The sequence below is a fragment of the Microchirus variegatus genome, assembly GCF_963457635.1.
Source record: "Microchirus variegatus genome assembly, chromosome: 22".
Lineage (NCBI taxonomy): Eukaryota > Metazoa > Chordata > Actinopteri > Pleuronectiformes > Soleidae > Microchirus > Microchirus variegatus.
In genome coordinates, this window is record NC_139823.1 from 2406825 (window position 1) to 2433774 (window position 26950).

Consider the following 26950-nt stretch of genomic DNA (forward strand, 5'->3'; position numbering starts at 1 on the left):
CTGACAGGAATTCAAGGAAAGTCAGGTTTGACTTTTGTTATTATTTAGGGGGTTGTAGGAATAGTGGGGGAAGCCTATAAGGGAACATGGTTGTGCTTGATGGTAGATTATCTAGCAACCCATTCATTTTTTTGGGGAGAAATCCCATATATATCCACATCATGGTGACACGAGAAGAAAATCTAAAGGATAAACAAAGTCATTAAGACTTAATATGTGCACTGTGTGTGTATGAACCAAAAATGAGGGCAAACAAAGAAGAGATTGTCATCCATGGAGTTGCACCACTACTAAGTTTAAATAATTTTTCCCAACATATAATGAAGTCTAATCAGACCACAATAATGGAAGGAAATTATGTCTCTAGTCCCAACAGTGAGATCATTGAACAGCCGTGCTCCTACCTGATGAGATAGAGATTTGACATCATGATTGAGACCATGACTAATCCCCAAGTCCCTCTCCCCAATAAATCAAATTCAGATAAATTAGTAAAGAAGTTCAATCACTCTGCAGACACCTGCTGAAGCAGACAGTACATGAGAAGTCCCAGGATACATTTGTGAGAATGTACATATGGTCTTTAAAGGTAAACACAGTTGACACAATCTTTCCATGTGAGCTCACTGAGGAGACTCACCTCCACTGAGGACAGACAGATGCACAACGAGACACGTGCAGGGGGATCACATGAGGGGGGAATGAGCGGGATAACTGAGAGAGAGAGATGAAATGTGAAGGAGACGAGCTGGGAGAGGAAGAGTAAAAAAAGAGAGGGAGGACAGTGTCTGCTGAATGTCCCTTTCACAGATAGATGAAGCAAGAGTGAGGGGACAGAAGACAGGGGTGGACAAGAGGCATAATGTGGCTATAAAAGGAAGTGAGAGTTCTACAGGCAGGCTAAAGCCTAGCAGGACTGGGAAGGACCACGACTTTGGAATTCTTTCAGCATAGTCTGATGGGACTCCTGTGTCCCTCCATTAATCACTGTAAGATGGAGTAAGGGCAAAGGACAGGGGCGGATGCATACATATCCAAATATACAGTGTGTTGGGATTTTCCAGAAAGAAATTCCACAATGAATTGACTCCCAAACTTAATTGCAAGTCAAATAAATGTCAGCTGAAACTGCCGGAGTTCACGAATGTGATTTACGTTTAAACAAACCGGAATTAATGAGTGTCAGGAAGGGACCGCAATAATAATAATGCTAGGGATGGAGGGACATGTACAAATGTACATTGTACTGTTAATGCAATTTCAACCCTTGACAAACATTCAATACCAACATAGATAGATAGATAGATAGATAGATAGATAGATAGATAGATAGATAGATAGATAGATAGATAGATAGATAGATAGATAGATAGATAGATAGATAGATAGATAGATAGATAGATAGATCTGTACCATTGTTTTAATTTAATTTGCAGTTCATAATCTGCACTGTATGCAGCCAAGTTTCGCTTTTGCGCAAAGAGACTTTCCAGCATTTAATAGGTGCTGTTCCACCGTGTTGTTGAAACCGTTTTATTGGAGTTCCAAAAATGATCTTGGACAGACTCTAAGCGGGAATAGACAGGAGCCTGCTGGCCGCAATTTTACATCCTGTTTCGGTCGTTTCGTTTTGGTTTAAAAGTCTTTCGGCCAATAACTGAAAAAAGTATTTTTTGGCCATTTACAGCCAGAATGTTTTGGTGGCCGAATATTCGGTTATATTAAGTTGTATGATGAATAAAATGTCATCTTGTGAATGTTTGTAATTATGAGGCCTTGTTAATAAAGGTCTTGATGTCAGTGAGTCAATGGGAAGCGCAGACATAGGAGGTAGAACATTATTGAGAGGCCTTTAAAGAACTTGAGGCACACAGGAATGTACTCTGTGTTTTTTTAGGATGCTACTGTCTGCTTACAGTATAGATAAGTACTTCTCATATCTGTAAATTCAACTTCTGTGAAACAGACAAACCAGGGCAGAGGTTCATGTGTTGTGTGTGACCACAGACTGTTACACATGACTGGGAGTGAAAATGAAGCATGAACGGCGATTATCTATGGAATCAAACCACTTTCCTGTTGCCTTCCATACTGAACTTCGACATATTTTCTCATCATCGTAGCCTCCTTGTGATAAAACAATAACATAACTAAAAAAATACATCATGCAAACCTCTCTCGTGTTGCTGCATGTATCGTACAACGAACAGGACCACTGAGTTGACATTGTGAATATACATCTTTCGCACTACTATGTGGGATCCAGTTGGGTTGTAAAGCAGACCCTGACACATTTAACTCCACCCTGTTTCCTTTTTCCTGTTTAGAGAACCTCTCTGGATAATCTATTTTCTCTTTGCACAGTTTTGCGTGCAGGATGTTTCCCTTAGAATCTAACTTCATGAGGTCTAAAGACAAACACAGCCCCCACACACTGCACGTGCAATAAAGAGAGAAGGAAAATTAGGCGCACGCTCACACATCCTGTCAACGGTGAAAAGCAAATTGGCTGACTAATTAAAGACATCTTCCAGGACCCCACAAGCAAATTCCACACAAATCTCTCAAATATCTAAAGATATCACAATAACCTGCTTTCAACAGCAACAATACCCAAGCATGCCAGGCCTTTCCGCGCAGTTGCAATGAAAAAAATCACAGACACTAATAAAATAATCACCTTCACAATCCACCTCATTCACCTCCAAAAAAAAGCAGGAAACGTTTTGTATCAAGAGACACACCTAATGCACACCAGCTCAATTCAACACAGGGGGAAAAAAATGCGCAAAGGTCAGAGGGGTTAATCCCTGAGGTGATGGCAACACCTCAGTGGAAACTGCATGCCACTTATCTTGCAGTCTTTTCCTCGCTGCACAACCCACACACATAAACATCGCTGACAGGGAAGCCCCACAAACAGGCTTCTCATCTGAGCCTCGTGGTTTCCTGCAGCACCGCACAATGGCCTCTTCCCTTGATTGTTATGGCCAGGCACATTCCATATCACAGCCACTATGTGCCACTAAGGGATGCTCTGCCATTTTTCTTTCCCCTTATCACAGGCAGACATCTTCCCCCTCGCGCCGGACACATGCCTTCCTCCGCCATGAAACAATCACATGTGAGAGGTCGGTCACGTGTCTGATTTCCATTTGGTGACCCCATCAAACATCGCTCATGCACATCTAAAAAGCAGGCTTGTGCTTTTATAGTATCCCTAGTGAACTGTAACACAAAGCATCACCTTACACCCTTTAATGAATGTACTGCCATCTTTTGCAATGTTTTCTTTCCTAATCTCCAATGGATAACCTCAAAAAAAAATATTTTGATTTGGTCTGACCTGGAGGAATACAGTGCCAAAAAGGCACATGCAGACGGATGCAACATTTACACACAATCACCCAGTCGGCCCGGAAAGAAGTTAATCACTAAAGCAGACGTTGCCACTGGGCTTCCAAGTACTGCAAGAATCTGACGCCAAAAACGTTTCTTCCTTGGCCACAGACAAAATTCCCACAACTCACACATCCGCAGCCAGCATCATCCTCTCACCCCAGCGTACTCAAACACATGTTGAAATATAATTCTCAAACATGAGAATCAAAGCCTCTCAAAGGGCCCCGTACGAAACATCCTGTTAACATTACTGCCTCAAGAGCCTTCCTTCCTCTGCCAGTGCACACTGATAAATGGCATGTACGCGTGTGGTTTATGTGTGTGTGCGCAAAGAGGGGGTGTACCTGCACCCATGCACGGAATCATGTTTTAGCTATCACAAGCAGCATTGTCCAAACTTCCCACTAAACGTATCGCATATCTGAGCGGTATACAGAGCTGGAAATACAGATAATTGGATTCTTGGATGTACGGTAAAAACTGTCCTGTACTGTCCTGGATGTGGCACATTTCAGTTAAAGATGGTTTGACAAACAATCATGACTTTGGGGTTTGGAAATGTGACAGAAGGAGTCGTGAGGAATTAATCAATATAGGCAGAAATCCCAATTTACTTTTAAACTATCTTCAAATACTGCATTCAGTTGAGTAACAGAATCTATCAAATTTAGTTTTAAATAATTGGTAGGTTGGACTTGTGATCTGTCCAGGGTGTACCCCGCCTTTCGCCCTATGTCAGCTGAGATTCTGTGACCCTTTGGAGGATAAAGTGGTAGAAGATGGATGGGTGGCTAAATGGTAGGTTAAGTTTCTAAAAAATTAGTATTCAATGGATTTGTGTTAGTTACTATTTTCTGGCACTTAATACACAATGAAAGTGAAATATTACTATAATTGATTGTGGGGCCTTTGCACAGCAGCCAAGATCACAGAACAGAAGTTCTGTTGAGCATCCTCACTTTGAGGTCACACTGTCCTGACTAACATGAACAACAACAAAGCCATTTTGGATTTCATCACTTATTTTTCTGTGATCTATCAAAATGGCTGCTGTGCAAAGGGCTCACTGATTGATGGAGCTGAGCCGACGTCACTAAAATGTGACGTCGACAGACTTCCTGCCAATTGGCAGTGAGTGTTGTCACCGGAACAGTCATGAGAGTGACATCAGGAATCAAACCTAACAATGCCCAGTTAAAAAGACATAAAAATCCTGGAAACATGCGTTAATCTCCAACATTTAGCAAGGACGGCTCAGTATTTAACAGAGGAGTTAAAAAGCAGGCGATCGTGAGCGGAATCACAACCCATTCCGTTGTATTTTTGTTCAGAACAGAATCTATGCTCCGGTCATGCAGGAACTACTCTTTTTGATTAAGTGATTCTAATTGAGTACACCGAAAAGAACTGCTTTGCTCGTTGCTGTTGTGTGTGTCGCAGAGGCACTATGAAGAAATGGACAACAACGTGTCTGATACCAAACCGACTAGAGTAGATCCAAGTAGTGCTCGAACTGTATAATGGAAAATATAAATTTAAAATGTCTGAAGAAACGCTGAAAAACTTTTATCAGTGTTTGTCAAACTTGGAAATGACGATGTTCTCAAATGTCTTTTTTTTCGTTTTTGTCCACAAATTAATTAATTAACCCATCCATTTGTCTTAATTAATTAATCGATTATCAAAATAGTTGACCATTAATTTAGTATTCCATTAATAATTAATTAATTGTTTCAGCTCTAATGGAAAAGCGCCATATGAAAGGAAGGGTCCCACTTGTCTCCAAAAGTAACTGAATGTGAAAATTCGAAGAAAAAACAACAACTTTAGATAGATGATATACAATCTTCATAATTAATAAGCATGGGAATTCCTAATGTAAAATGTCACATGGATTCAGACGGTGGGAAAGAGTCATATGGCGCAGAGGCAGGGGTCGGGTTCAAAGAACTGCGTCAGTCCCAGGGGCTAGATTTGGGTTTGATATTAAACAGAAACAGCTGAAATAGACACAGTTGAGTTTGAGAAACTGCGAGTGTTGGACGATACAGATCATAAAGTGACAGTGTGATTGGTTTCTGCTTCCGGCAATGATTTTAAATGTTAGTTCAACTCACTGTCACTACCTCAAAACCTTCAAATGAAACTTTATCGTCCTTTCAACAACATCTGTAACATATCTGATGGAGATTTTTTCTTCAAAAAGTCACATGTTGTTAGTCTGTCACACCCAGGAACTGAAGCTATTTTGTTTTTGTATAATCACCTGCCTGCACCGAGCATGTGGAGGATGACAAATTTAATTTAGCCCTTTGCTTCCTCTCATCACCACCTTGGAGCAAAGCTGCACAATACACAGAGGAGCTGAGCTGTGTCACATGCTTTGAATAGATGTCTGGTGAAATCCGATAAAAGGAGGAGACAACGGAGCCTTTTCATCACAAGAAAATAACTTTTTTATATGAGAGTCTTGTGTATTATATTAAATGTCTAAAAGGGCTGCTGAACATCTGAAATTCTGCACAAGCGTCAACAAACAGAAAAGCACATCGTGCTCATGAGCTACAGGATCAGACAGCATGTGATTTATAAATTTTTTACTCTTTTATCAGCGCTTTATCCACATCTAACAGCAAAATATCGCAACAATAAAGGTATTCGTGCAAGTTCAGACAGTGGGAAAGTCTCCTTGCTACGTAACACCTGTATTAAGAAATGGATGTGCAAAGTTGTTTTTTCTTTTGCTCTGTTATCAAGCTCATGGTGTGCTGATGTAGAGCATTTTGTGATCTTTAAATGATAAAAAGTAATGAACAGAAGATGTTGGCTAGGCCAAACATCATAATCATTTGATGCATCATCTATTTCACCCTTCAGGACGCCCATAAAGGCATAGGCGTACAACAAAGATAACAATTTTTACACATATGGGGGTATTTTCCAATGGGGGAAAATGATGTCAGCAAACACGTGGAGCTGCATCACTGATAATGAACATGCATTTTTTTTCCCCAATAACAGGATATGCACCATGGGTCTATACACGCTAAGTGTTTTCCATTGAATCATGTTTGGATGGCAGACTGTGGGCTAATCCAATTCCTATCTTAACCCTCAATCTTAACCCTCAAACTCAACCCTTAATCTTAACTGGCCCTCAAAACCAAGTGTTGAGGGTTATTTTGTCACTTAGAAATGGGATTATTTATTACGATTCGTTTGTCAGTCAAGTTATTAGGTTGTCAGTTAGTTATAAGATGATACTCATACAAATACCACAACCACGGACATATTCAGCTGACAGTTACCACACACCACGGCTTATTGAAAAGTAAACCATAGCAAACGATCGTGTGTACGCAAAAATAAACGTTACACAACAATGATGCAAGTAATCCATAATATGGGCCTAAAAGTAGATAATACAATGGTTTTCATAATTTTTATATCTCTATTAACAAAGAAAATTGTAGTGTACTTTTTTCGCTGCTTTCGGCGCCATCTTTGTTATGTCAAAACACGCAATGCATTCTGTGTAGCCCTTGCTCCCAAGGGTGGTCTCGGAAAATCTCACTATTGAGGGCGATACAGCCCTTAAACGTAATTTTTCTGAGAATCGGGACAGCACTTGCACTAGCGGGAGTGCACATTTTTGAGATTGAGGGTTAAGATTGAGGGCTAAATAATAAATAAATATATAATTCACCCTTTACCTAAGACAATCATCCATGTAGATTGTGCTTATAAAATGTTTAACAGGAGAGAATCTCTCACTCTGATGTTTCATAGTAGTGGTAAAGCTGATGACGTCATTTAAAGGTGACCAAAATGAAATGGTCCGTCACCTTGAGTAGAAACAGAGATTTTGATTGTCTGACATTGTAAAGTATTGTCATAGTATAGTATCTAACTTTGCTTTGCAATACATAAAGGCACACTTTATACAACTACATATCAGTGGTTGGTGGCCGTTGATAAAAAAAAAATGTTGGGTTAGGGGTTAGTTGTGTGTGTGAATGGAAAGATAACTCCAGTTTGTCATGTAGGTCTTTCTACAAGTTGTGTGCCTTATTACGATCTACAGACTGATCTGCAGCTGCAGCTGAAAATTTGTTTATGAATCAAAAGAACGCAGATCAAAGTGAGCGGCAAGTGATCGATTAAAGATCAAAACGCGATGATCGGAGCTGTGAGGGAGAGATGGTGAGAGAAGATGGGGGAAGGAGGAGGAGAGAGAGGGAACAGCTGCGGAGGTGTAAGAGCCAAGCAATCTTAGTTGGGTTATTTATTACCGGAATAAGGTTTTATTCGGGTAATGCTTACAGGGATAAGCTATTTACATGAGTCACAGGCTAGCTTTAGCGGGAACTTCATGTGCATAAAAACTTAGTCACTGAAGTACGTCCACTCGCTGGCCAGGATCTGGACTTCCTCTGGGTTCTCCGGCTTCCTCCCACAGTGCAAAAACATGCAGATTTGGGGATTAGGTAAATTGGTCAATCTAAATTGGCCCGTAGATATGAATATGAGAGTGAATGGTTGTTTGTCACTATATGTGGCCTAGGATGGACTGGCAAACTGTCCAGAGTGTACCCCGCCTATGACCCTATGACAGCTGAGATAGGCACAGCACCCCCAAGACCCTAAAGCGGTAGATGATGGATGGTTGGATGGACAACCAACTGTGTGAGTAATCATTTAAATTTCTTTATTATTTAGAGCCCATCGGTTGGTGTAGTGGTTAGCACTCTTGCATTTGCAGCAAGAAGACCCGGGTTCCTGGGTTTGAGTCCCGTTTGGTTCAACTTCGAAACAAGGGCCTTTCTGCAAGGAGTTTGCATGTTCTCCCCGTGTGTGCGTGGGTTTTCTCCGGGTTCTCCGGCTTCCTCCCACAGTCCAAAAACATGCGATATGGGGATTAGGTGAATTGGTCACTCTACATTGACCGTAGGTGTGAGAGTGTGAGTGAATGGTTGTTTGTCTCTGTATGTGGCCCTGTGATGGACTGGTGAACACACTTCTTTTGTCTGCATTGTCTAGCGCCCCCTATTGACGAGCCACCCCTGCCACATATCCTCATACCTACAAGGGTCATGACCTCACCTCTTAAGCCCCATCAGGTCAATAGTGTCGAGTGAAGCACAACATGGTAGCTCTACGACTTGATATCCAATTTCTATTTATCACATCTGGCAGGAGGCTCTGTTTTCACCTGTTCCTGTTAGTTTGTTTATTTGTAGGCACGGTTACACAACAGCATCAGCGTGTGAACATTGCGACACAAAAGACGAAACATATTTATCGCGTGACGATCCACGAGTGTGTACAATTTAGTCGAAAGTAAACCCACACATTTAAGCTGGGTTATTTGGTGATGGGAAAATGTTTTAAGCGGTCCCAGCAGCCATTGCGTTTCACACACGTTTTCAACAAGATCAACAATGGGAACGCACTAATTCCAAACAGAAACATGGCAACGTGAATCATTTCACAAGAAAACTCTTTAGTTTTGCCATGCAAAGAACTCTCCTCCCACTGGAGGAACTCCCCAAATCAGACACTCCCACAAACTGAGCAGCAAGAAGACAATCCTGAATACACATACTCACAAAGTTTGTATTTTCATCCAGACTGCACTTTTTTACAAGTATATATATATAAAAAACAATGTTGGAGAGAAAACTTACTGCGTGCACTCCTGAGATGAGGACAGTGACAGCGAGGCACAGAAGCAGCAGCCTGAAGTGAATATAATGACAGAATGAATCATTAATAACAATGTGCTCATGACTCTGCAGTGAAATCACTCTCATAACTGTGTTTTTACCTCAGATTGTTCCGTGCTCTGTTGTGTTGTCCTTGCATGGTCCCTCTCATGAGGAGAGCAAAACTTTAGACCACACGCTGCTGATTTCACTCGTGGAAACTTCTACAGCATGACTGGCCCGCGCTGAAACCACCAATGTTTATAATAATAATAAATAAATAAATAAATAATACATATTTAATCACATCAGCCTGAGAGGGAAAATAAATATTTATTCTACAGTTTTTCGTGTTGCGCAGAAGTTCTCCTCTTAGAAGGAACTCCTCTTAGAGAACACATTTATAAGTGTTAAGTTATTATTTTGGCATCATTGAACACAACATTACTTACAGTCAAGCCCAATCTCGTGCGTCGATGTGTCGGAAGGATGAAAGTCACGCGCAGAAAGAGATGCGCACGTCCCCCGGACTGAAAAGTTCCAGGTGCGCGCGGTTACAAAGTGCGCCACCAAAAAAAAGAAACTCGGATTATTGTCTCAAAAACACAGCAAAGTGAGCAGAGTGAGTCTCTCTCCTTACCGAGAAAAGTCAAAAGTGTAAGCAACGACAGCGCTGAGTCCCTTTGCTATGGGTGAGGGTGGTCGTTCTGGGGGAGAAGGGGTGTGGTGCACAAGAAGAATCAAACCAAGTGGCACTGAGCGCAACTTCACATCGTCTCGGACAAAGATGCAGCCAAACGTGCTGCCCGCGCTCCGCCGATAAAGCCGAGACTTTAGGTGAAGAAAAGAGGACGAGAAGCGGTCAAACAGGTGGTTGTTTTCTGTGGGAACTCTGCACCGGTGCGCACCGCCGCCAACATGATCTTACCGTCCGCCTCACTGCTGCTGCTGGCGGCTCTGTTCTCCAGCCTCGACCTGACAGACGCTGAGGTAAGTGCACGAAAACACCTTTGTTTGTTTGTTTGTTTGTTTGTGTGCGTTATATTGGACATACTTCATTTGAACTGCATCTGGTGATCTTTTGTTATACTGTAATTATGATGAGTAAACTTTCGCACTTGAGCGGAGCTGAGTGATGACTCCTTCACACTCTCCTCATGTGTGTGAAGTCTCATAATATATATTATCATTGTATTTTATTCATTGTATCCATTATATATGTTCAATTAAAGTGGTCACTCGGTTGTTTCAAATCACCACTGTCTGTTTTTGCATCATATATATATATATATATATTTATTTTTATTTTACAGGTGTTAATTTAGTGGTGACTTTTTATGGTGTGATTCCTTTCTTTTTGCATGGCTCCCTGCTGCTGTTACCACTTATTCACGTACTCGGTTGGGTTTTCTCCTCAGTCCAACTCTCTGAGTTTTGGTGGAGAGGAGCAGAGGCGAAGAGAAGAGAGAGAGAGGAGGGAGAGAGGGTGGGGCAGAGTGCATACAGTAGTTGGTGTGTGTGTGTGTGTGTGTGTGTGAGAGAGAGAGAGAGTCATCAGTAAGAATGAAATGAAAGTCTGATCCATCTGATTCTCTCTGAATTCTTTAATGATTGAAATAATTAGTTGGAAACTTCCTCCACTGAGACTTTTCTAGTTCAGCTGTTTTGTTGCTGTTTTCTATCACTGAGTAATGTTCATCTGTCCCTGCACAGTTACACACAGTTACACTGCTTCATCATGTTGTCCTGTCCACTTGACAGCATGACGTCAATAACAGGACGAACTAATACAACCAGACATAACTACTTGTAGATGTAGTTTATTTAAGTTTAAACATATTTCACAACATATTACCTACACAAAAATAAGTAAATTAACTAATGACCAAGAGCGCAGATCTAGAAGATGTCTTCTTCTAGTACACAGGTGTCAAACTCAAGTTAACCAGATGTGGCCCGCTACGTCATTTTATGTGGCCCGCGAGCGATTTATTGGTCTTAAAAATCTGTGTTAAAATAGGTCTATGCTGCTTTAAGGCATGTGTTGACCATAAACTTCATTTCCCACAATGCACGGCGATTGCGTTACCCGCAAAGTGACGGCACCGCCACTAGATCGCAGTGTATCATTGTATATGCATCATGCGACGAGTGAAATTGCATAACTAATAAATACAGAAAGTTATTTAGCAATATGTTACGGAGTAGTTACCTTTATTTTAGATTATATTTGGTTACATTTAGTTACATTTATTCTGTATGACTGTTACATCTGTAACCATTATGCTGAAGTGGCCCTCAGTGAAAATGAGTTTGACACCCCTGTTCTAGTAAGATCGGCCTTCTCCCTAAGGCTGGCTTTACACGACAACGATCTGAACAAAAACCCCAAAAGTGGAGTAGCGTTCCCACTTTTTATTTCGCGTTTAGACGAGCGTCTTTGGGTAGAAATCTGCATGCACACAGTGACGCAAAAGTGTGTGAAATTTGATGTAGTATGCATGCCAGGTGACTAGGTGGCACTGTGAGGCACTGCCATACAACAACACCAGGAGTACGCACATGCGTTGAAACTTCCCTCTACTTCTTTTTAGTAGCACGAAGTAGCCCACAGTCGAAAATCAAAACATTAGTTCGGCGTAATTGCTGAAATGACTCCTGGATCAGGTATCAGAGCAGCTAAGGCAACGTGAATGTCCGACTGATGGATATAATCCGACATGTTTCTCGTTGTTTGGCTGTACTGCACATGGATCTGACGTCAACGCGGTACGGGAGGATAGCCAGCGTGAGCAGCTCAGAGAAAACTTTGCGTTTTCAACCCTTTAGACGGGAACACGACGGTGGAGCGTTTATAAGATTTTCACTCTGGAGGGTGGGTTTTTGCGTTTTTAAGCCCCAAAAACTACATCGCCGTCTAAACGAAAGCACATATGATTTAAATATTTTGTCCGTTTCACTAGGGAGCGTTGTCGTGTAAAGCCAGCCTAAGAATAGCAAATGTTCTACCCACAACAACTTAATCCACCACCTACATGGGAGGGATAGCATGACCATTTTAAGATATTGCACATCATGAACATCACTGTCTATGTCCCACTAAAAAAAAAAAATCAATCAATCTTACTTGGATATAGCTTTATTGCCAAATAGTTGTTTTTGAAGAACCATCTTTGACATGACTAACACATCTCTTCACTTACACTCCTCTTCTTATCTGCTGATTGAACGCAACAGCATCATATTGCCATGATTGAATAGATACCAGAAACACTAAACTTTAAGAAGAAGACAGTGACTCCAATGTTTTTTTCTGATTTCTGCTGGACATGATGTGTGTAACCCAACTCGCATTGGTGATCCCTCTTTATTCAGGTTTTATATAACTCCAAAACAAAGCATTTTAAAGTGTTTTGATCAGTGAACTTTTATGAGGACAAATGTTTTCAGAGATGTGAATCTCAACAACCCACTGGTTGGTATTGCAGAAGAACAAACAATAGACAAACTGCTGATGCTTTGCAGATGAAGATGTTACAAAATAAGAAGTACATGAACAACAGGAATGGGGGAGAAAAACCTCAAAGTTTCCTTTGAGAACTGAAACAGTTTTGGCACTCAGGGCCTGGTGTGATCACGTATATGATGAAATTTACTGCAGTTGTCAGATTCCTCTGAATGATCTCTGACACGAGAGTAGCAGAAATCCAGGTGACCAGGCGCGAACATTTATTGATCGTATGAGATCTCAAGATGGAGGAGGAACAGGCTGTGAATTGCGTCGTCACTGTTGCACAATCGAGCGATATGTCATGTTTCGGAGGAAGATTAACACCACGTTAGGGAGCGTGTGGGGAGTTTTTCCGACTCAGTTCCTGGGTGTTTTAAGGATACATTTTCAGCTGGGATGGATTGTAGCTGTGAGATGTCATCGTGTGCCAACAGCGAGAAACAATTCAGAATATTGGTTGCACATGTCATCTCAAGAAAGACACGATCTACATGTTAAAAATGCAGCAGGAGAACTTCTCCTTATAGCTTTTCTTTGTATCCAAGGTCATTGTCAGCTCAGCAGAGCCAGGAAAGCAAACTGGCTTCCTTTCACCCAGATGTTTTTATCAACAAAACGATCATTATTCACTTTAACGTTCACAACGATCTCCACATCTCTGTTTCGACCGAGCTTTGACCGATGGAGGGAGGTAGGTGGTGTAGAGGCGTATGATTCTGGGAGCCAACGTATCAAGTTAAACCATTTCAAACCACAAACATGAGATGGACACCGGACATCTGGACTGAGAGGGGACAGATGAGGAGGATAGAGAGAGTGTTTTAGTAGCTGAGCATGTTGTCATTGCTCGGCATTGAGTTAAAATGGACAAATTCATGAGTCATATGTTTTCCCACCGAATCGAGGGGGCAGGAGCTTCTGTTCCTGTCCGCAGTCCTGACCTGTCTGCTACTTTCATCCATCCAAAAGTGCACAGTGATGTCATGAGGCTAAATAAGTATGAAGGATGACTGAAAACACAAAGTGAAAGTGAATTCCACTGCTTATTAAAAAAACAGGGTTGTTCAGCAAGATGAAAGCTTCTTTTCCCCGCCCGGCCCTGTGCTGCTGGTGTATTCACACAAACACTCCTAACAAAAATCACCAAAAAGTTGCACACTGCAGATTTAAATAACAATATTAACTCACGTATGCAATCGGTCCCTCTGCAGTTTTAGTGTGTTTATCTCTCCTTCGTCTCCTCATACACAGAGACGTGACGTTGACTGAGTATCAGCGCCTCCTGTTTAGGCTCCGCCACAATCACTGGAGCCTGACAAAGGTCAGGAGCGAATATACAGTGTAAACAAGTCACAGTCAACCACCGCGCCAGTGATGCATGCACGCACTTAACTAATGTGATAGCCCACAGTATAGCACGGGTCAGACTGGCTTTATTTAAAGATGAAGCAACAGGATAGATCTATGGAGACCTTTCCTCCGAATTATTCACTGCTTCATCTGATCCCGAGTGAATTTCTTTCCTGTTTATATAATATCAACAGAGTATAGTTATTGTCCCTTGGCAGTCATTTAATCTGGTCAGAGTGAGTCATCGGTAATTCCTTGAGGAGGAGGAGGAGGAGGAAGGGCAGATTAGCAGATGCCTTGAGTGAGAACTTGTGTGTGGGATGCTGGATGGAGACATTGGGAAAGGCAGTTGTTTGGTGGGAAAGAGCCAGGTTCCTACTACTGGTTGGCCATGATGTTCCAGGACAGGGTGAACCCCAGGGAGGATGAGCACCACTCAGATATGGGAAAAGCAAGACAAGAGAGCTGCTAATCCCTCCAAATGCTCTGAGGAATGCGAGTGCATTGTCGACGTGAAAGCCGTGAATTATGATCAAGACACTGTTGGTGTTGCTGGCCAAAGCGCAGACAAGGCTGCTGCCTGTTGTTTGGTCTGGGCCTAATCCTGAGGACTGACCTCCTCCCTAACACCTCCCACAGAGACAACAGCTGACTGTGTCACTCCGTCACAGTGATGGGCCACCAACCAAGTAACGCACCCTGGGAAGACACAACCTGCCTGACCTCTGTCCCCAGCGTTGTAAAAATGCCTGCATTTGGAAGAGAAATGGTGGTGTTTGTGTCTCTGTATTTTGACAGGCATCAGCGATCATTTTAAGTAGGGTGCCAGGGATGCCCTGCTTTTTGCATGTGTGTGTATCTGCACAATATGGTACAGTCTGTATTTTGACGTCAAGATTAAAAATGACCATTTCTGGATCCACCTGTGGTTCAAACACCAAGAAGGCTCTTTATTCAGGTTTTTCACAGCTGTATTATTTTCATTTTTTTGCATTTATTACACTTTTGTCCCACGATAATATTTCCACTCTAACTACCCTGAAATTAGCTTGACTGTTGACCTCAGGATCAGTTACTTCCCTGAGGTGTATTGTTATGGTGAAAGTGCAATTTAGCCATTTAACTGTGAAATTGGTGAGTCATAAATGTCATTTGTGGTCTGGGCAGAGATGGTGTAATGGATACGTCTGTCTCACAGATGGGGGCGGTGGAGAGTGATGGAGACAAAGTGATGAGTTTGGGAACTTCAGAAGTTGGCTAATGTGTGTCGGAGCCAGCGATGATACCCCGTGACAAATCTTTTAGTCTCACTCTCTGGTCCTGGATCAGTGCTTCCACCCACTTCTGCCAAGGAGGATAATCAAGACAATGATGAAGGTGTCTTCAGATAACAACTTTCTGTGTTTGTTGGTACTGAGCCATGTGAAGAGTGGAGTTTTGGCAGGCTTCTTCTTCAGCTGTTCTCTTTCTTGGTTTTTGAAGCTTCTATCTTCATATACAAATGACAGGTTCACCATAAAATGTTCCCATAGACTGTAAGTGTTTCATTAGTTCATTGAAACCCAATCATTATATTTGAGGTCTAGAGTTACTTTGTGTTATCTCAGTTTGTGACTGATCATTTCTGGGTTTGTCTGTGTATGGATGAGAGCCCAGCTCACAAATGGAAGTTAAACAACTGCTGGTTGAAATCATCTTTTTTTTTTAAATTGAGTGTGTTCCATTGACTGTTATTAATTGAGACTTTGCATTAATGCCTTTTAAGAATATATTTAGCATAGAAGTTGGTCAGAATCATTTTCTTTCTGTGCAGCACCTCATTGTTGCTCCTGCAACCAAAAGAGTAAACAGTTATTGTCTGTATATTATTGTGTTGAAATCCATGCCTTCATTATAGTGAGCTCATGTTTAGTGCAGGTGGACCTCCTCCCATTCATACTCAAACTTCTATTTGTGAACTACCCAACACCTACCTGGAAAATGGAAAATGCAGTTCCTTGGGTCAGGACAAGTTTAGGATGAAAGCAGCAAATCGATGGTTTAAGACTAAATTCTAGCTTTTGATTTTTGTCATTTGAGAACACATTCGTGACACACTCTTGCGAGACATTTCGCCAACAAATTCCTCTCTAACCTTGGGAAAGCTTGCAATTGTACATTCTGTAGAGGGGAAATTTAATGTGATGTTTTGCTAAATGGTTTAATAAATGTCATGTGAACATCTTTAAAGTGATTTCTTAAGTATTCAACATCCAACAGAACCTCAGGGAGTTCATTTTGTCTGTTTCTACCTGCCATGTTAAAGAGCAGCCATGTAGTTCTTCCATTGTAAACACATTGGGAGAGAATGTTGATGCTAAATTTACGTAACCAGGTGATTTTTGTGCCTAGACCAACGTCATGGCACGTCACATCAAGTAACTTTGATTTGTGGTTTGTAGAAAGTGCATCACATGCTTGTGACGATTGGCTTGGACCAATACTGTGCTGAGAAAAACATTATACACTTATATAACAGTGTAGACAGTCACAAGCTTCATATACGCCCCAAACATCCCAAGTACCAAGATGTATTTTTTTCTGCCAGGTGAACGTGCCAGTGATGTCCCCAGTGTCATAATCTGGTTTTTAACTCTGCCTGTGCCCTCGACCTCTCGCTGTAGAACCCACTTACTGTTGCACGCTCTCCTCATGTTAACTGAGCTCGAGTTACTCTTTAATTCTCTAGACAGGGTGAGTTCTCGACTGTTTTGCACTTAATTAAAAGAGTGGGAGGACTGATAGAAGTAGCAGATTGTGAGTCCGATCCCACTGTAATTCACAGGATCTGAGAGCGCCTGTACATCCATACCTAGAGTCTCGAGGCTTTTTCCTGGAAGAACAGATGCTTAATTCATCTTCTCCTCCCGTGCTGCTCTTTATATGCTGCTGTTGCATGGCAGCTGTGATGGACAATGAGAATTGTTCATTTGTGTGGCTGTTGTTTCGCTGAAGTATCCCAGATTAAAAAAAAGCTTGATCAGATAACTTTGAGGAGGAAGCTAAGCTGGCCGTGTGACACAATTCACACAAGGAGAAAGGGGAAATCTTCCGTTGCATAGCTGAGTCTAGTGGTAGATAAAGAAATTTTTAGCATTATCTGTTGTCAGTGTTCGGCATCTCTAAAGCTTCAGGGTGGTGAAGTCTGTAAGTTACAGTCTGTCCATGCGTTCAAACGACAGTGATGTAATGGTAGTGCTGGAGATAAGGCTTGATAAGGAAACAGGAGAACAATAGAGAACAGCTCTGTCTATTAGATAGCAATCAGGTTAAGTGTATAGTCTGATAATGGGGCTAAAGGGTTCAATTATCCATAAGTTTGTTGCAGACTTGGAAGCAAATTGCTGGGCCAAAGGTTGTCTTTTTCTGATCCATGGAATTGCCTTCCTATTATTTCTCTTGTGCCATATCTATTTTATATTCTTTTTTAATTATTATTATAGCCTTTGTTTAAAAATAGGATATGCATACTTCCAGATGCATTGTTCCAGGTGGTTCCATATGATGTTTGCATGTTTAGAGAAAGACGTAAATGTTAATTTGTGTGAAACTAAACACCTTTTTTCATTGTAAAGAGGCAGAGTAACACGACAGCTTGCGTGAGAATATTTCAGGATGCAATGATTCGGTTGGTTCAGCGCTCGCTCAGAGAGGTCGTTCCTTGTCTTCACGTGCTGACGTTTTCCCAGATACCAGAGCACTCTTGAGGGAGACGGGAGTCCGACCCAACCCCTTCTTGTCTTTGTGAGCATAAAAGGCAAGGAAGAGGCCTTCCTTCTTACATAAAGAATGGCTTAGTCTCACATCCTGTTGCACAGTGCCACATAGTCACACAGGAGAGCGACAGTCACAGTTGAAGCACTTACAGTTGTGCAGCCACTCACGTGAACTGAACTGGTTGATTGTCAGAGAAAATAAACCTCTTGACTTAGTAACTGCTGCTTTGTCTCGCTTCTCCCATGTATCTACTGACCGTTTGCTCCCCCCATGGTTCCTGAATACCAGATTTATTAGCAGATCGTATGTTTATAGTCTGGTGCTCTATTTTGCTGTCTGATTTTATTTGGTGGTGCTTGGACACATCCTGTTCCTGTGGAATTGATGAGGAATGGTTTTTTTTCCCACTTTGGAACAATAACTACCCCCAACCACTGATGTGAGGGCAAGTGAACAGGGCCATGCACACAAATCAAGTTTTAGTGGCATAAATCTCACAGATTTTAGTTTCCTGTATGGCACAGCATCTCCTACATTCGTGGGATGAACCACACCAGTGTGTTTTCATCCTCAACACAAAAGCTGAACAAAGAAGCAATCACGGCAGGAGCTCCAGTGTGCAGACTGCATACATGTGTCCCTTCAAAGATGAAGAGATTAGTCGGAGTCCAGCTCAATTTGTTAACAAGGTAACCTTTTATCCATTCACACAAATGTGGAGGAAGAGCTGAGTTATTAAGGTGACCCCTACTTTGAAAGCTCTCTTTGAATGTCTAAATCCCCTCTAATGACCTGACCACAGGTCACAGGTCAGCAGGATGAGCCTGTTAGCGTCATGTGACCGGTCAGGGAGGGATGCAGATGGGGTAGCTGATAAAAGGGGGTCACAGACTTTAGTAATCTAAGAAAGGACTATTATTTAGGATCACTTAGAAGCATGAAATTGGTGTGGAATTCTCCTGAATGAATCTGAGTGAGTTGTGTTCAGTTGAAATAGTTGAATTTTGGCCTCTTTCACGTCAGTTTGATCATTTTAAACTGATGATGTTGTTCACACCTCGTGTTTCCTCAATGTGGTGGCTACAATTCGCAATTTATGGGCTTCTTTAGTCACTTCCACCATCTGGATGTATCCCACCACATGAAGATCAGCCAGTTCCAGGGTTTTATTGTAGTAACACTGTGCCAGCCCAGCAGCTGCTCTGAGAAATGGTCTAAAAACAGTTTTCCCATTCCTGCAGTTAATTTTGCATGTGAAATATCCTCAGTGCTCTGTCAACAGTGCTGCCTGTACAGTGTTCCTGCTTCATATTGCATTTCTGGTGACATGTTCAATAACCCATGCAGTCCCAGTGGTTTACAGCTGGCTATGTTTGGATTCTCAGGCTCATGTTAGATCCCAGTCTAGACTTACACGACATTGATAAGTCGACAATGTGTTTTTTTGTTGTTGTTGTTGTTGTTATTGTTGTTTTATGAAGATGATGTTTTCTTACTATGAGAAAAAAGTACAAAATGAAAATGTGACTTAAAGATTCATCAAACTTTATGCTTTCACAGTGTGTGTATGTGTGTGAGCTTCATCTGCTTTCGATTACATGAGCCTTGAATTTATTTTATTTTTGTAAGCCAATACCTGCTGCCTGCAGCGAGAGCACAACATGTTTTACATCATGTTGGTCTCAACAAATAAGCGCTACAAGACTCCTCAAATAAAGGAAACCGCAAACATTCATTCCCACGTATGTGTTATTGTAGAATATACACAGTATACATGTGTAGGTGTTGGCCTTTGAATGTGTTATTGGAATTCTCTAGAGATTTGATGTGAAACTACACTTTTTTTTTAGTGGGTGTTCACTAATGGAACAGTTCAGCATTTTGTAATTCATGTTTAATGATGCTCTTTTGCCAAAAGCTAATTTAGAAGTCTGACCTTGCGTGAAACCACAACATGAGGATTTTGAACTTTGCTTTTAGTGGGAATTAAACAAATTGTGATACACTGTGCTGATTATTGAGCTTTAAATGTGATAGAGCACAGCAGGCAAAGTTATATTTTTATACTAATTTCTAATTTCAGTAGGACATGCAGCGCACATCTGGGCCTTTCTGTGTGGATGTTCTCCCTGTGTGTGTGTGTGTGTTTTCTCTAAATTACCTGTACACACAGTCACACCAACTGTGTGAATAACTGTTTGTCTCTATATGTTGGCCCTGTGATCACCTGGCAACCTGTCCAGGGTGTACTCCGCCTTTCGCCCTACGTCAGCTGGGATTGGCTCCACTGGCCCCTTGACCCTCATGTGGAGATTAAAGCGGTAGACGATGGATATATGAATCTTAAATTGTTATTTAAATATTACCCAATAATCTTGTTGAATGTACAGTTTTGCAATATTGATTTGTTTGTGACGCAATTTCACTTATCTTAGTATATAAAGCGTCTTGCTATTTCACATCGTTCTGTCCCAGTTTGTCCATGTGCAGCTCAACCTCACACAGACACGCAACTCACGCTTGTTTACAGAGCGAGTATAGCACCACAGGCCTTGTCTTCCAAGTAAGGCAAGTCAGTCAGTCAGAAAATTTCCCTCCTCCACTTCTGTTCTCCCATCTCAGCGTCTCAATGCCAGAGAAGGTCAGGAATGTATGAGCGGCACAGTTCAATCCCACACATTCTAAATAAAAATTCTCTTTTCGTTTCCACCTTTTTATCTCTCTGACAGTATAGTTGAGGTCAGTAGCACCTGAAACTGAAAAGCTGCAGTGAGTCAACAGCACAGAGACACTGATCTCATACAGTCTGTGACTGATATTAACCACTTTACATGTGTAGGTGTGTGTTTTCTATTCCGTGCACGATAGTTTGTGTTCATGCTGTTGCTCCATCATTACAAGTCATTGCATTGCAGTGCAATGTGTCCCATACTTGTCTCATTTACTGCACCTAATGAGCCCTGCTGCCAAGTGAGATCATTGTGACATTTATAGAGTAAACGTACCCCGATTGACTCCATATGGAAGCCATGATCTGTGCTGTGTGTGGAGTGACTTTAACACGGATTAAACGTCGACGCGACTGTGGTAAATGGCCTGTAACGGCGCCGGATCTTGTTCGATGGCTCGTGATGTTGGGGCCGTATGTATGGCCGTGAAATTGTGAAATTGTGTGGGAAATGAGCTTGACTTTAAACGGGCACAAAAGCATGTTAAGGTGTATGAACCTTGTCATTTCAGTTGGGACTCACTCAACCTACAAAAGAATCCAGATGTTTGTGTGAAAGTTCGTGGATGCAATCGATTTAGCGTAAAGCCCAAAAAAGAGATGTTAAACAGCTGACACAGAACAAAATGTCAGCACCTATTAGGAGGTACAATATGCATTTGTAGGTTATGTATAGAAATAGTGATTGTTTTTGCTGTTGCAGACCCATAATGAGAAATCCAGGCCGCAAAAACCCACTAAGGGGCCATTTAGAAGTAGTATCCCCACTGCTTTGTGGCTCACAATGAAACAATGTGGTTGTAGTTCCTGGTGTAAAACCTTGAAAGCATGGATGTTAAAACAGCATTTGTCAGTTATTCCCATTTAGAATGACATTTAATTTCTAATGGTTGGACACCACGGTCAGTCAGTGTGTTTACTAATGCTTACACTACTGTATGAGGAGGTAATTGAGGTAAAGTTTTTGCATAGCACTACAGATGTTTTGATGAGTCATAAAACATAAAGCTACACAGTAGAGATGTCTGTTTTCCTATACTCCATATCATAGTGGAAGGAAGACTCCCCCTCGACTCTCACACTGCTGAAAAGATCCGCTGGAGGGAATTGTCAATGGCTGGATGACATCATATGGAAGATTTTCCATAGTTTTTAACCTCAAAACCTTGTGTTTTGTTTTCCTGAAGTCAACAAACACGACCTTACAACAAGCAGATGTGGTTTACTTTAATGGTTTTGTCCCTTTTTTTTTACTTGCCTTTTTGGGGCTTGAGTTTTTTGTCAGCTTCCAGATTGTTTCTGGGATGACGACTAGTTAACTTTCAGGTTGAGTGCATCTGTTTTACGGGATTCCACGTTGTTAGTGTGTATTTAAAGCGAAGGGAATTATTTTTAATCAAATCCATACTGGAATTTGACAACAATTGCAAATTGATGACTGATTCCTGTGACGTTTGTCTGAGAACCCTGCGCTTTTATCGGCTTCCCTTCACTTGTGGTCTCCTGAAAAGAAATATACATGTGTAAAAATGTGAAGAGGGTTGTGAAACAACAAATCTTCCCACACATACCCAAGGGATTTATGAGCTATTTCAGCAGTAATGGGAGGTTGTGGCAGGAATGTGATGTGTCGTTGTAAAGAAACGTCTGTAGATGACATTGGCCAGATGTTTGTGTGATCTTCATTTTTTTCCCCCTAAACATAAAGACAAAATCAAGCAAAAGCACCTACAACAGTTGGAAATGTACAGTCTGTGTGGAGTGGAACAGCCACATGAACATCTCTGCCCCCTTGTGGTAATAATCTGTACTGTTACCCATGATTCCTGTGGTCCAAATCTGTGCAACTGGATGTTTCATGCAAGATCCTTTAAGGAGACACTGAAGTGCACTTGCTGACGAGTGGATTTGCCCACTTTGGCAAGAAGAACAGGGGCAGTGAGTCATGAAGTCACAGAAAGCTGAGGGACAAACTGAATAACTCTTACCTCACTGGCTGCAAAGCAAGTGAAGCCCCCATAGCCTGGGAAAATCTCCGGCTTGACAAAAGTCATTGTTTATCCTTTGTACAAAATGAATTTAAGATGCCTCGAGTCTGTGCCAGGATGTTTCATGAGAACAGCTACGTCAGGGATGCAAATGTATTATGTATGGTAAATATTAGGTATTGTATTGATTAGTTGTGGAAAGCAAACAACATCTGCAGATGGAGTACAGTAGTCATTGCAGAGGTGGAGGCTTTTTGTTTTTACCTTGAAAACAGCAGTTGACAAAGCAGCTTCTTGTCAAAGTTCATTCAGCAGCTGTTTTTTCTAGCTTTCAATACAATCTCCCTGCTCAATTGTTATGGATTTATAAATGTTCAATTGATTTCTGGCATCTGAAGAAGATGTGCGATTGGATTAAAAGCTTCAGAAAAACTGTAATATGGAAGTGGTCCGTTTCCATGTCCAAACTTTCAGCTTTTTAGACCACATGAATAAGAAGTTCTTAAAGGTCTAGTGTGTAACAATAAGTGACATCTAATTGGAGGATTCCTCTTTTCAAACCTCCCTCCTCTCACATGCATGACAAAAACTACATATGCTTGGAAACAATAAATTATGTTATTCTTCTTTGTTTGCATATTGAGCTTCAACTTTAAAAAGCAAAACATGTGCTGTGGGTGGTTTGTCCATCCAGGCTACTGTAGGAACATGCCGGCTCATGCTGGCAGCATCTGTAATGCAAGTATACTAAATATATAAAAGTCTTAAAGACGTAAAGACTTTATCTTTATCTTAGGCTACAAAAACAAAAACTGTTTTTTTACGGCAGTTATACAGTTACACAAACATACTTATGGGTATATTATATTACATTTCTGCCAATAAACCCTCCTAAATGTTAAATTCTGGACCTTTAAAGTGTTGAGATCCAGCTGAAATTGAATGTTGACCATTGGTTAGAGTGCATCTGCTGAGATTCTGATATGATTGAAACTCACTTGTTTGAAGCGAGTAGAGTGTGTAAGAGTGTTGTATTTAAGTTATTTTTGTCATATACAGTGAGGTCAGTCAATATATGAAATCTAAATATTGTTGGAATCATACAGTAAATGAATAAAAAAGTTAAATCCATGCCAGCTATTCCTTGAGAGTTGTGTCCTGAGCCATGATGGTGCTGCTATTGCTGTAGCTCTTATGGGAATCCAATGATCTCTCTATACACTTACCCTCAGTTTACATTAAAACGTGTTTGTTTTAACGTGATCTCTTGAGCAGCTTCTCTTACAGCCTGAAGTGTTGAGTGCAAACGTGACTCATTACTTCCTCTGAATTCTTGAAACTCACTGCTGGACTTATGTGTCTAGCGATGTCAGACATATCAAGCAAGTGTTGTTTAAACAGCAGGCCCTCGGGATGAGGCCTGGACTGATGTAACCCCAGAAACCTCTAACACAACACAGCGCTCAGACACTATATCAGTCTGTAGTATGAGGAGAGCCTGTGAACGTGCCTCTGTGCAGTGTGGTTACACCCACCTCCTCCTCCTCCTCTTCTTCTTCTGCTGGTATTTTGTGTTTTCCTGCCAGCCCAGCCTCAGTAAACAATGACAAACACACCAGTACACAAAGTAATGATGATGATAAGGTGGTGTTCCGCACAGCGCGCAGTAACTCTAACAAAAGCATTCACCATATTGATTTTTCAGCATTCGGACGAGCCATCCTGCCTCATAATAAACATTAATCAGGACATGTGAGACTGTCCACTGGAGTGGTTTTCTGGCTCTGGTGCAGGTTCTCCAGAGCTCAGTGACTCACCGACCACTGTATATTCACACAGTGGACATTAACACTCATCAGATAGAGTCTTGAGGCTCTTGCTCAGTGTTTGCTCTGTGGACGATGAGGTTGTTTGGCCAAAGTAACATCATCCTCATCTATTTATTTTCTCACAGTCTGGATCCAGCTAAAATCCCACTTGTGCACAGCCTGTACTGAGCTGGTAGTTTGTACCACAGTGTTGCATATTCAGACCGATGTCTATTTAAAGCATTGTTTTCGTACTATCAAAAGTCAAAGTACACCTCCTGTACTGATTATACTGTGTTCATTTGTGTTTTTTTCCACTGCGTATGACAGTGAAATACTTTTAAAGCATGTGCAGCCATTTTGCAGGAAAAGCACAGGTGTTACTGATCACATTAACACTGATTCTGTTCAGCTCGAGTCAGAACAGTGTGAGGGGTGTATATACTGTATAAGGACATATCAGACCCAGGATCAATATCAGATATCAATATCAATATCAATATTATTAAATTTTCTTTGTTATGTTCAACTGTCTAGATCACACGTATCAAACTCAAGGCCCGGGGGCCGGATGTGGCCCGCCACACCATTTTATGTGGCCCGCGAGTGATTAATTGTTTCTTAAAAAATCTGTGTTAAAATAGACGTGCATTGACCATAAACTACATTTCCCACAACGCATGGCGATTGCGTTACCAGCAAAGTGACGGCATCCCGCCACTAGATCGCAGTGTATCATTGTATATGCGTCATGCGACGAGTGACTGGGTTACATCTATAATGCGTCATATTTCTAACTTGAATAAGTAATAAATACAGAAAGTTATTTAGCAATATGTTACAGAGCAGTTACCTTTATTTTACATTATCTTTGGTTACATTTAGTTACATTTATTCTGTATGACTGTTACATCTGGCCCTTTGAGGGTAACCATTATGCTGATGTGGCCCTCAGTGAAAATGAGTTTGACACCCCTGATCTAGATGTTTTACCTCATGTTTGTTAGATCAGCTGTAGCTGTGGTTGTTAGCAGGGTTGCAGAATCAAAATAAAAAATGTCCTGTTGTGAGATATTTCAAAATATATGCTTTTTTAGGAGTTAAATGCAGAGATCATGAGGAAAAAAAAACATCGATGTGTAAAGTTCTTATGGCTATGACTTTGGTGCTGGCGGTTGTATATTTCTTTAGATTCCTTTCTAGTTTTGCCCTTCAGTCTATGACGTAGGTCTACAAAGACTATGGTTTATGGTATAGTAGGACAGTGTTGGCCCTCATCATGCTATATCCCTGAGGATCTTTATGATAAGGTCCTCTTTAGATTCCTCGTTCCTGCAAAGCCCAGATACCAAATCGGGCCTTCATCCGCTCCATGGCTACAGGACCCATTAGCAAGATGTGCTTTTTGTGCAGATGACAGTTGGGTTTTTTGTACCATCGCTCCCATCTGGTGTTTGGGTTTGTGGCAATGCATAACGGAACGTTGGCGGAAAACAAACGGAGAGGAATCAAACAAGTGCTGCTTTGATGTACCTGCAGATTACGCCGCTGTGTTTGTAGATCCAGCAGCAGGAGAGGGGCTTTTTTTTTCATCTGCTTGTTTTTTTTGTGTGACTGCATGCTCACCAGCATGCAGGAATGTAAGCTCAGTTAAGTTGTGTCTTAAAGAAGGCAATGAAGAAAGCAGACAAAGGTGAAATAATCTCAGACAGACAGAGAGCAACAGGTGAATGACAGTATTATTTAATAATACTTTATCAGGAGCAACTCTGATTTAGTTTAGTGCTGCAAACACCTTCCCTCTTGCAACTGTGATGCCAGAAGAAAGTCACATTAATCCAATACCAGGAGGGTTTTGCTGTTGAGCCTGCAGGTTTACTTTAATCAAACACATATGTGTAATTCTCAGAAGCTTGTGACACTAATCTGATCTGAAACAGGTGCTCCTGAAGTTTTCCTGTGACAAAGTGGAAAAAAATAACCAGAAGTGTTTTTTTTTTTTATGTGAGAGAGAAGTAGAAATGGGAAATGACATGTGTAGTGTAGCAGGCCACACATGGGCTGTACACTGTAACTAGGGGAGAACAAGTGCACAGGGAAAGGGTGTGGGAAGTGGAGTCTGTTTCCCATAGTTTCCCATGGTTTTAGGGCCACATATTGAGCCAGTTAGCAGGGCAGGTTCTTGTAGAGGATTGCATTAAATGTGGAATACGTTTGGACAGGATGCAGAGTTGTAGAACACGTAGAAGTAAGCATGACCAATGTGTGAGAAATCAGGTTTGGAAGAGATCATGAAGAATTGTAATGAAGTCAGTTATTTGTTGTGTGTGTGTGAGAGAGAGAACGAGACACAGGCAGAGTGAAATATTTGTGGTCAGCGTAGCTATGCATTCTCTGTGCAAGCTCGTCCAAAGCCCTGACAGCACTTTGGCTGGACGCCTCACACGTGACTATAGCAACAGCTGGAAGATGGAGGGAAGAGGAGGAGAGGAGCAATGAAAGAGAGAGCCAAGGCAACTGAGGCCAGTTCCCAGGCTCCATCCTCTGGAGACCTCAGAGGAGAGGAAGTGGGTGGAGGGGGTGGAAGGGGACTGAAGGGTGAAACCAGCTGCAGTGATGTTGTTCTGCCTCCATATTGTGCTTCAGTGTTCATCATTGATCTTGTGTCATGGCTCAATATGATTGCACAAAATAAAGCTTTT

At 41.5% G+C, this 26950-nt stretch overlaps 2 protein-coding genes across 3 annotated transcripts in view; one reads left to right on the top strand and one right to left on the bottom strand.

The window, feature by feature from the left end:
* col4a2 (collagen, type IV, alpha 2) overlaps window positions 1–9745 on the bottom strand; it is a 58641-nt gene extending 48896 nt beyond the window's left edge. For both annotated transcript variants that reach the window (XM_083908792.1, XM_083908791.1), the window contains exons 1-3: window positions 9560–9745; window positions 9230–9352; window positions 9090–9141 (exon numbers count right to left, since the gene is read on the bottom strand). In XM_083908792.1, coding sequence (XP_083764918.1) covers window positions 9090–9141; window positions 9230–9279 — 102 coding nt within the window. In that variant the 5' untranslated portion in view covers window positions 9280–9352; window positions 9560–9745. The remainder of the gene's footprint in view (window positions 1–9089; window positions 9142–9229; window positions 9353–9559) is intronic.
* Window positions 9746–9889: 144 nt separating this feature from the next.
* col4a1 (collagen, type IV, alpha 1) overlaps window positions 9890–26950 on the top strand; it is a 41033-nt gene continuing 23972 nt past the window's right edge. The window contains exon 1 of the mRNA XM_083908567.1: window positions 9890–10097. Within this exon, the coding sequence (XP_083764693.1) occupies window positions 10026–10097 (72 nt within the window). The 5' untranslated portion in view covers window positions 9890–10025. The remainder of the gene's footprint in view (window positions 10098–26950) is intronic.